The sequence below is a fragment of the Bufo gargarizans genome, chromosome 2, assembly GCF_014858855.1.
Source record: "Bufo gargarizans isolate SCDJY-AF-19 chromosome 2, ASM1485885v1, whole genome shotgun sequence".
NCBI lineage: Eukaryota > Metazoa > Chordata > Amphibia > Anura > Bufonidae > Bufo > Bufo gargarizans.
Window position 1 is genome coordinate 482,278,727 of NC_058081.1, and position 11,790 is coordinate 482,290,516.

At 46.4% G+C, this 11,790-nt stretch overlaps 1 protein-coding gene across 1 annotated transcript in view; it reads left to right on the forward strand.

Annotated features, from left to right (window-relative positions):
• The window catches only part of SMIM3 (small integral membrane protein 3), a 29,487-nt gene extending 22,970 nt beyond the window's left edge, over nucleotides 1–6,517 (forward strand). Inside the window, exon 2 of the mRNA XM_044277874.1 lies at nucleotides 5,648–6,517. Within this exon, the coding sequence (XP_044133809.1) occupies nucleotides 5,675–5,851 (177 nt within the window). The 5' untranslated portion in view covers nucleotides 5,648–5,674 and the 3' untranslated portion in view covers nucleotides 5,852–6,517. The remainder of the gene's footprint in view (nucleotides 1–5,647) is intronic.
• Nucleotides 6,518–11,790: the final 5,273 nt, after the last annotated feature.

Sequence of the window (11,790 nt, forward strand, 5' to 3'; positions counted from 1 at the left end):
GTAGAGAACAAAACTATTGTACATCGCCAATTGAATCAAATATACAGACACCTTCTTATACCAGCGTCTGGTTCTGCGGAAAACTAAATACGGAGACAACATCTGGTCATTGAAGTCCACTCCTCCGATGTAAAGGTTATAGTCGTGGACTGAGAGGGGCTTTTCAATGACACGGGTTGCTCGCTCAATTTGTATTGTCGTGTCTGCATGAATGGAGGAGAGCATGTAAACGTCACGCTTGTCTCTCCATTTCACCGCGAGCAGTTCTTCATTACACAATGCGGCCCTCTGCCCCCTTGCAAGACGGGTGCTAACGAGCCGTTGGGGGAAGCCACAGGCGCCAATCCGTTCTAGAAACAAATGCCTAAAGAGGGCCACACTTGTGTAGAAATTGTCCACATAAAGATGGTGACACCAAGTCCCAGACTGTCTTCCCACTGCTCCCCAGGTAGTAAGGGCAACCGACCGGCTCCAGGGTCTGATCTTTTCCCTCATAGACACGAAATTTGTGGGTATAGCCTGTGGCCCTTTCACAGAGCTTATACAATTTGACCCCATACCGGGCGCGCTTGCTTGGGATGTATTGTTTGAAGCCAAGGCGCCCAGTAAAATGTATTAGGGACTCGTCTACGCAGATGTTTTGCTCTGGGGTATACAAATCTGCAAATTTCTGGTTGAAATGGTCTATGAGGGGCCGAATTTTGTGGAGCCGGTCAAAAGCTGGGTGGCCTCTGGGACGGGAGGCGGTGTTGTCGCTAAAGTGCAGGAAACGCAGGATGGTCTCAAATCGTGTCCTGGACATAGCAGCAGAGAACATGGGCATGTGATGAATTGGGTTCGTGGACCAATATGACCACAATTCATGCTTTTTAGTTTGACCCATGTTGAGGAGAAGGCCCAAAAAAATAATAATTTCGGAAACTTGGACTGGTTTCCACCGGAAAGGCTGGGCATAAAAGCTTCCCGGGTTTGCGGTTATAAATTGTGTGGCATACCGATTTGTTTCTGCCACAACTAAGTCTAAGAGCTCCGCAGTCAAGAACATCTCAAAAAATCCCAGGGCCGAACCGATCTGAGCTGTCTCAACCCGAACTCCAGACTGGGCGGTGAAAGGGGGAACTACAGGTGCGGCTGAAGTTGGGGACTGCCAATCAGGGTTTGCCAGCACCTCAGGGATTCTAGGGGCTCTACGGGCACGTCTTTGCAGTGGCTGCGATGGGGTAACTACTGCACGTGCCACCGTACCAGCTTCAACTGCCCTTCTGGTGCTCGCTACTTCACCATGTTCTACGGCAGTGCTGGTACTAGGTCCAGGAAGGGCTGCGCTGCTGGTGTATGCCTCACCACGTAATCCGACAGCACCAGCCCCACTCTGCTGCTCTTGAAGCGGATCCTGCGCAACCTGCGGTCTAGCGACACGGGGCCGGGTACGCCTGGTGCTATCAGGGACCTCAGCCTCCTCGTCCGAACTTTGGGTCAGAGAGCCACTGCCTTCTACAGGTTCGTATTCTGACCCGCTAGATTCATCAGATGAGGGTTCCCATTCCTCATCCGACTGGGTCAGAAGCCTGTAGGCCTCTTCAGAAGAATACCCCCTGTTTGACATTTGGGCAACTAAATTTAGGGGTATTCCCTGAGACTACCCAAGAAAAAAAGCAAGCCTGTCTTACAAATGGGAGGCTAGCGAAGTACCGGAGGCCGCTGCGGTTGATAAAAAATATCAAAACTGATTTTTTTATCGCCGCAGCGCATGTACAGTGAATGTGCAGTGATAAAAAAAATAATAATTTGTGTCACTGCGGTGGGGCGGGCGTGGGCGAACGCACGTGTGGGCGACCGATCAGGCCTGATCGGGCAAACACTGCGTTTTGGGTGGAGGGCGAACTAAAGTGACACTAATACTATTATAGATCTGACCGTGATCAGTTTTGATCACTTCCAGATACTATAAAAGTACAAATGCTGATTAGCGATACACTAATCAGCGAATATCGGACTGCAGTGCGGTGGGCTGGGCGCTAACCGATCCCTAAACTACCTAACCAAGGGACCTAAACTATACTAAAACCTAACGGTCAATAACAGTGAAAAAAAAAAAGTGACAGTTTGCACTGATCACTTTTTTCCTTTCACTAGTGATTGACAGGGGTGAACAAAGGGGTGATCAAAGGGTTAATTGGGGTGCAGGGGGTGATCTGGGGCTAGTGTGTGGTGTTTGGTGTACTCACTGTGAAGCCTGCTCCTCTGCTGGATCCAACCAACGAAAAGGACCAGCAGAGGAGCAGGGCAGCCATATAACAGATCATATTTACTAATATGATCTGCTATCTGGCTTCTGATTGGATTTTTAAAAAATCAGCAACCTGCCAGCCGCGATCATTGGCTGGCAGGTTGCTGACGAAATGCTCCTTTAACTTTTGCCGGCCCGCGATGCGCATGCGCGGGCCGGCTGTGACCGAAATCTCGCGTCTCACGAGATGACGCACGGATGCGTCTAGGAGGAATGAATCAACCACCTTCCGGACGCATCCGTGCGTTAGGCGGTCCGGAGGTGGTTAAACTATGGATAGTGACAATCTGAAAATGTTTATTTTTTATTTTTTAAATTGTTTAACATAAAAACTTGATTTAAACAATAGGTCATGTTCTGATGACACATACCCTTTAAGACACAGGATACCTGCTAAGGATCAGACAATAGCCCTACACAGTAGTGGAAAGTGGCATACAACTCATACTAGGTCATAGGGCGGGAAAACAGATGGTGCTTCACGTGATGTCATTCTCATTAAAGTGGGCCTGGATCTCCCTACAAATCTTTCAGCAGACACTGACATAGAACAGTCTGTATTCTGCTGAAGGCTGTGAAAGGACCCCACCCTAATTATGAGATCATTGATGGATTATTGTAGAAACATTCCTGCCTTCAAATGGAAAATGGACTACTGTATAAAAACATTATCTTAGCCAATTTCCATTTAAAGAAGCACTCCCACACAAAAATGTATTATCTCACCTGTTAGAAGGGTACATGATATAAACTGTAGTGAATGTAACTTTCTTACCAGAAACTGTATTTGTGAGTTATAACCTACCTTCTGATCCGCAGCTGTGTCATGTGACCATCAGACTAAAACTAACACAGCATCTTATGTGTGGAGAGAAGGCCAGTTTCTCTATGTGTTCCTATGGGAGCTTCAATGTCAGTCTCATAGGAATGAATACAGAAGTAATTGACTTCCTGTCCTGTGTCAGTTGGAGTCAGTGTGTTGGTCACATGGCACAACCTAGGATCAGAAGGGAGGTTTTAACTCACAAATACAGTCACTGGTAAGAAGATTACCTTCACTACAGTTTACATCATGTACCTTTCTAACAGGTCAGAGAGGAACATTTTTTGTGGGAGTTCTTCTTTAAGTAATTTTATAATGTATTTTTTAATTAAGCACTAGGCCGGCTCTGACAACATCTAGTATAGAGATGGAAATATGTAAGTTCAGAAAATAACTCATGCATTTCTGATTGATGGCCTGCAAGGTCTTCTTAGGACATAGTGTTTACAGTGCAGTGATCCAAAGAGTGGCCTGCAACTTATCAAAAGATTTGTCAGTATGTGCATTACAACACAGGGTCACTTGTGAACAGTTCTGCTGTGTACATATACTCCTACTGGTGCTACGGAACTATTCATCTCTAGTATGTAGCTGTGTGGTGCTGAAGTCTGAATATGATCAATAAACTATAGAACAAAGATGCACAGACAAGGAACCAAACTTTATGTAGTTTATAATGACTAGTCATAATGGTAAAAAAAACATAAGCCCATATTTACTAATGTAATTGTACCTATAAAAAACATTTAAAACGCATCAAATTTTGGCAAACTTAGTACATTTTTGGCACAATTTGATTATTTTTTTTCAGCAATTTGGAACATCTAATTTTAGAAAACAGAACAGCTCAGTGTGAAGGGAAGTGGCATAGCAGATAAGGCTACTTTCACACTAGCGTTCGGGCGGATCCGTTCAGAACGGATCCGCCCATAATAATGCAGACGGAGGCTCCGTTCAGTACGGATCCGTCTGCATTATTTTAGCAAAAAAAAGCTAAGTGTGGAAATAGCCTGGGACGGATCCGTCCAGACTTTCAATGTAAAGTCAATGGGGGACGGATCCGCTTGAAGATTGAGCCACATTGTGGCATCTTCAAACGGATCCGTCCCCATTGACTTACATTGTAAGTCTGGACGGATCCGCACGCCTCCGCACGGCCAGGCGGACACCCGAACGCTGCAAGCAGCGTTCAGCTGTCCGCCTGTAGAAACAGAACAGCTCAGTGTGAAGGGAAGTGGCATAGCAGATAAGGGGTCTAGTCAAAAATGCACCATTATATGCCAAAAATTTGGCATGAAATTCTGTTACAAAGTAAGCCATCCAATAGGTGGTGTCAACACAACTGTTTATGCACCAGATTTATCACCCAGCCTGAGCCCCTGTGATTTGGTACCTCTTTAGATTAAGTTTAGGCTGTCTACAGAATTAGTCAATTTGTCCCCACATATCGATATGTAAAAATGTAAGCAGGAGCAGCAAAATCTCCTACCATTTTGTGTCTACAGCTACTATGCAAACCTATATGTCATCATGTTTAATGACTACAAATAAACTCTGCAGGCATATCCCCCTCCATCTGTCCCCTGTTTCTTTCTAATATATATTGGGTAGGTTTGGCAAGAAGTAGGGAACAGATGGAAGGAATTGTGACTGCAGGATGAGACTACATAGGTTTTATTTGTAGTCTGTAACCATGGAGAGACATAGGTTTGCACAGTGGCAGTAGACACAAAATGGTAGAGAATTTTTAATTCAACACTGTTGGCAAAGATGCTTCATTTTTATATTAGATGCAACGGCACAATACAAGTGGTGGGCAGAGTGTTAAAGAGGACTTTCACCGATTATGACACTGTGAACTAAGAATACAGACATGGAGAGCGGCGCCCGGGGATCTCACTGCACTTACTATTATCCCTGGGCGCCGCTCCGTTCTCCTGCTATGCCCGCCGGTATCTCCGGTCACTAAGTTATAGTAGGTGGAGATTTCAGTCACTAAGTTATGGTAGGCGGAGTCTGCCCTTGTTCTGCTGTAGCGCTGGCCAATCGCAGTGCAGAGCTCACAGCCTGGGATATTTTCTCCCAGGCTGTGAGCTCTGCAATGCGATTGGCCAGCGCTACAGAAGAACAAGGGCAGACTCTGCCTACCATAACTTTGTGACTGGAGATACCAGAGGGCATAGCAGGAGAACGGAGCGGCGCCCAGGGATAATAGTAAGTGCTAGTGAGATCCCCGGGCGCCGCTCTCCATGTCTGTATTCTTAGTTCACAGTGTCATAATCGGTGAAAGGTCCTCTTTAAATCTTATTGTTTAGTGTTTATCGAGACTGTCCTCTATCCTTTTGGGTCATCAGGCTGACCCTGACTACGACTACTGTGAATGTATTTGTTTTTGATGGTTGTTCTCTTCCACAACTTCAGTATTTGTTTCTTATTCTATAAATCAATTTATTTTAAATTAATTTAGTTCCCTTTTAAACTGGGACACATCACAATAGAGTTTCATGAACTGACTATATTTTTTTGTCTTACAGATTGTTATATCTACTTCAAAAGCCATTATGCCTATTCTTGTGAGTCCAACACCGGAAGATATCCCCAAACATATACTGGATATTTGGGTCATCGTTCTAATCATCCTGGCTACAATCTTGGTGATGACATCACTTCTTCTCTTTCCAGCTGCAGCCGTCATTATCTACAGAGTACGGACACATCCAATCAGAAGTAGCCAATAGCACTAAAATCTGTCAAATGATATTCCGGATATTGGTATCATTTGGTGGACAGAGAGGACCCGTTGACAGGAGAGCTATGGATGGAAGGGCCCATATTAAAATAAAGACGTCATGGCGCTCTCCCCCTAGAAATTGTGATTTCAGCTAAAGTGGCACTGAGAGAGTTCAAGAGCCTAAATGGTTCAAGCACCTACTTTAGACAGACATTTAGCATTCTATACTTGCTGCCATGCCTACCAACCTTTGAATTTGAAAAAAAATGAGAAACAATACAAAGACCACGCCAATCGTCTTAGAAATTACCATAAACTCTACCCCTTTAACAGTGTGGTTAGCGGGACTATTGACAAGAATGGCGGTGGCGGAACTTGTACATTGTATATATGGATGTAGAAGACACAGTATTAAATCCAGTGTCATAAAGAAGCACTAAAAACAACCGCAACATATGTCCACAAATTATTTTACTGCTACAATATTTTTTTATAATTTTTTTGCACTTGTTTCATTTGTCTTATTTTGAAAATGTTCAAATTAGATGCTTTTCTTCTCTGTCAGACTATACTTGTGCTTTCCTCTGGAAATATTACCATATTCACTAATACAGTGCTGTAATAAAGTATAGCATGGAGGAGTACACTGACTGTACAGCTAGTATACAGCCCATTTCAGTCTCATGTTTTATGTGTATGCTGTGACACAGTGAGAGGTTTGGTCTGGGAAAACAGGTATTTTCATCCCAGCATGTGCTGCTGGGCTTATTTACAGTCAGGTGAGGTCAAATACCGGACCAGATTTGAAATGCAGGTCCGGGTTTTGGCAACACCTGGCTGTCCTTAAATAGGCAGCTGGGCTCAGAAGCCATGTCTCTGTGTTGGGATCTGGGAGCCTTGTGTCTGGATGAAGGCTTGCTACCTGTTTGGCGTGAAAACAGGTTGGTGCTGCTATCAGCAAGGACTCTTTGAGGCAGAATTTATGCATGGTGTGAATTACCACCAACACTGCAAGGTGACTTTTTGTTTGAATATGACTGTTTGTTTTGTCACTTGCCTAAAGTGTGAAAAAAAAATTATCAGTTTGATCCAAAGAACTTGTTGTTGCCTCTATACTGTGTCTGCTAATCCTGTCTACCAGAGCGAGTCCCCACAATTGGTGGAGGATGCTGACAAAGCAGTGAGGCTGGCGTGAACGCCAATATTTTTGGTTTCTGCATTTTTCAGGCACGGTTGTATGTCGTACATTAAACCAGCTGTATTAAAACTGGTGCCCCACAACAAAATGGAGGCTGTTGTGAAGGCCCTCGTGGAGGCTGATCTGCAGCAGTGAGAAACAAACCTGCAGCAACACGAGGCTAATAAGCAGCAGCAAGAGACTTTCCAGTTGCTGCTACAACACCTGATGGCTTTGCAGACAGCAGGAGCAACTCCAAGCGTCCACGATGCCCGGAAAGCAGTTTGTGCCGCGATTCCTAAGATAACTCCCGCAGACGACATTGAAATCTACCTGGCGATATACGAGAAAGTGTCCATCAGGGAAAAGCTACCGCGTGACCAGTGGGCTGAGGTCATCGCTCCATTCCTGGCATCCGATTCCCAGCGGGTTTATTTCATCTTGCCAGACGATCAAGTGGCCGACTATCAAAAAGTAAAGGGTGAGATTTTGGCAAGACTGGGGGTAAATGTGTTGGTTTGGGCCCAGTGGGGGACTATTAAATCCAGTGTCATAAAACAGGCTGAGCTTACTCCACCTCTTGCAAAAGTGGCTACAGCCTGATGTGCTGATTCCCCCAGCCATGCTGGATAGACTATTAGCCTATATGTTCTGAAGGGCTTTGCCATACCCTCTCCAGCACTGGATCGGTCAGGAGTCTCCTGGCAATGGCCTTGAGATGGTGGACCTGGTGGAACGCTATGAAGCTACCAGGAATCTAAAGGAGGGTTCTGTCGGGAGGGGGATCGACAAACCTGGAAATCTCCACCCCAGGTCCGGAGATTTGAGCCGATAAAACCCGCCCGGGATGTAACCACGGTGGACCTGCCTCCGATAGTCTGCTGGCGGTGTGTCAGGAGCCTGGCCATGTAAGGGCTGACTGTCCCCATCGGGTTGAGCCCATGGACACTAACTATGGCTACCGTCAGTCTCTATATGCCAATAGGCTGTGTGCAACAGGTACCCCAGAGTCTCTAGATCACTTGTGCCAGGTGGAAGTGGGAGACACTCCGGCAGAGGCTCTGCTGGACTCCGTGCATTCACAGAGACTTAAAAGACTACCCCACCACCCTGGTGTCTCTAACCATGGTGGCCGGTAGATGGACCCATGAGGTGGCTGTCACCACAAATCTACATTATGAACTCATATTAGGGAGAGAATTCCTGGGCTTCCTGGCACTGTGGACTGCTATGAGAGTGACTGATACCCATGAGACAGGGGTAACCCTAGCAGAGTGGCCCGGCTCAGGGGGGAGACCAGAACCCTGGGAACCTGAGACCGGAGGGGGACTAGAGCCCCGCTAAGTGTTATGGTGGGAGACGTTGAGGACTTGCCGCTGGGTCCTGAATTGGCAGACCTCAATGTCTCCAGGGATAACTTTGGTACCGCCCAATGTCGGGACCCAAACCTATCCCTCGCCTGGGAAAATGTGTTAATAGTAGATAGTGAACCACAACAACCTGGGGCAGAGTCAGTGTTTCCCCATTTTGTGGTTCATCAAGATATGTTGTATTGGGTAAATCAACTACGGGGTGAGCCTATTGGACAGTTGGTGGTCCCCAAAGCTTAACGCAAGCTTGTGTTAGATCTAGCCCACCAACACATTCTTGGGGGTTACCTGGGGCTGCAGAAAACTCAGGATCGTATTCTACAGCGGTTTTACTGGCCCAGCATATTCAAAGAAGTGGAAGAGTTTTGTAAGTCTTGCCTGACCTGCCAGATAACTAGCCCCTAGCCACATTTCCGTAGTCCCCTAGTACCTCTCCCGATTATCAAAGTACCGTTTGACCTAATAGCTATGGACCTCATAGGACCAGTACTGAAGTCTGCCAGAGGGCATCAACACATCTTAGTCATTGTAGACTACGCCACTTGGTACCCGGAGGCGGTGCCACTGCGACATACAGTACCTCGGCCAAACTCATAGCTAAGGAATTAATGGCAATGTTTTCCCGAGTAGGACTACCTAAAGAGGTTCTGACCGATCAAGGGACCCCTTTTATGTCCAAGGTGATGATGGAACTCTGTAAGTTGCTGCACATAAAACAACTACGGATGTCCAATTGCCATCCGCAAACAGACGGTCTGGTAAAACGGTTTAACCAAACATTAATATGTTGAAAAAGGTAGTGTCTAAAGATGGGAAGGACTGGGACCTCCTTCTGCCCTACCTCATGTTCGCAGTGCAAGAAGTAGCCAAGGCCTCTACTGGGTTCTCGCCCTTCAAACTGCTATATGTGCAGCACGCCAGACCTGCAGGGTATTGTGAAGTGAGGTCACGGTTATGGGCAATTGAGGGTTACTCACTGTTTGGAGGAGAACCCTGGGCAGGCATGCGGCAGTGAAGTAGAGGCTGACACAAAGTTCCTCTGGGGCACACTCTGTGTGTAGGGACCAGGCCTGATGGTGTATGAGGAGCCCTGGATGCTGCAGGTATTTTGAGTGCCTGAGGCAAGGCCCCGTTAAGGATCGTGACGCCAGTGCCTGTAAAAGTGGCACACCGATTTATAGCAGTAGTAATTGAGGTACACAGATGGTATGGTGAACTAAACGTTGCTTTACTTGGTAACAGTCCAACTTTGTACATACAGTTGATAATGATGATGCAGTCCCTTATAACAATATTCCACAAGCAGGCTTAACTCAATACTGGCAGGTAATAATCTTGCAAGATACTTGGAGGTTAATGCTTCACAGTTAATGCTTCACAGACCAGGCTACACTATCTCCACAGCTATTCTGGCTGGCTGGATCCCAAGGCCCGGATGCCTAAATGCTGGCTTTAATCCTTGGTAATAAATCTTCCTCCTGTATTGACCCTTGCCTTGAGATTCAGGCTGACTAGGTTACACTTCTAGCCACCTGGACTGAACTAACCCTCCCCTGTCTGGGCCTACCTATATATATATATATATATATATATATATACTTAGGGCTCTCTAGCTCCCTCTAACGTCTGGGAGGCTGAACTACACCCTAACAGGCCTGACACCAGATAATATAGGGAAATGAACATTTAACATCACATGAATGCAATAGACATGTTAACCTTTGTGTAGTGCCCACCTTTACCTAGTGGGACACTACATACCCCCATGCTATGACGTTGCCCGTCCTCGGCACAACATAAGGGGTCCGCCCAGCTGTAAACTGCAGCCTGAAAGACAAAATGAAGAACATGCATATACAGTAATCACCACATTAGCCATATAAATATAACAAACAGTTTCACTGGAAAATGCGGTGAAAAGGGGCGTCGTTCTCTTCTCTCAGGATAATATAAGGGAACAGGGGCGCTGACCTGGTGCAGCGTACCAATAATACCAGGATAGTCCATTAAAAAAGTAGAAATGCAATTGTCCATAATAAAACTGTAGTAGTCCGTAGAAAATGCAGAACAAATATAAATTCTTGGAGGCTCAAAGAACAAAAATAGTCCGTACCCAAGTCTTGTAGAGGTTAAACAGGGGTTTCCCGTGAGGGGCTACCTGGGCCCATAATGTTGTCCCCAAACCTCACAGGTGGATGCCCCTTGGTAGACCGTGTGGACCTCCTTACCGGCAGAGGTTCTTCCTGCCTTGGCTCAGGAGGGTCAGAGGAGCTCACAGGCTCGGGAGCTGATTCAGATGCTCTCTGGGACAGGTTGTCCTGGAGTTGAGAACTAGCAGGAACTGGAGCTGGTACCACCACGTTTAACCAGGGCGTGAGGAACCAATGAAGCGGATCTTTGTCATGGATTAAGTTCTCAACAGCCTGCATAGGATCAACAGGTGAAGCTGGCAGTTCGGGCACAGGAGACTCCGGCTCAATGTCCTCTGCTGCAGGTTCTACCTCTATGTAGGTGGGTAGTGGGTTAATGACATCCGGCACTTGAACATCAGGTAGAAAGGTGTGTAACCGGTGGAACAGTGAATTGTGTTGTTATAGGTATACATGAGTTGTGGCAACAGAGTAGGCCAATCACCCCTTGTCTCAGGGGGTACTGCTCTCAGCATTTCAATGAGAGTTTGAGTCATCTTTTCACAGAGTCCGTTTCCTTGCAGATGATAGGCGGTGGTCCGGACTTTCTGGCAATTATGCAGCAGGCACATCTCTTGGAACAGCTGTGACTCAAATGCAGACCCTTGGTCGGTGAGGATTCTCTCTGGGCAGCCGTAGGGCAGGAGGAAATGCTTCCAGAATGCCTCTGCTGTCGTCTTAGCTGTCAGGTCTTTCACAGGCACTGCTACGACAAACTTAGTGAAGTGATCAATAATGGTCATGGCATAAGTATACCCTGAGCGACTTGGCTCTAACTTCACATGATCAATAGCAACAAGTTCTAAAGGAGTTTTACTTACAATAGGATGGAGACACGCCCTCTGGTCATGGCATTCAGTCCGCCCCAAAGCACACGCAGTGCATTCTCGGCACCATTTCTCAATATCTTGTCTCATCCCAATCCAATAGAATCTCCTGCGAATGGTGGCCTCAGTCTTCTGCACGCCAAAGTGTCTGGACTGGTTGTTATACATTTCTAACATCAGACTGGCATCTCGACGTGGTATGAGGATCTGATATATCCTATCACAGGACACTGGATCCAGGCTCCTTCTAAGCAACAGGCCTTTTTGAAGGAAAAGTTGGTGGCGATGTCTCCACAGTCTCGTTAGTTCTGGGTCTGCACTCTTCCTGTGGACTCTCTCAGGAGTTTTCCCACTGGTAAGGAAGTCGAGTAGTTCACCGAGGA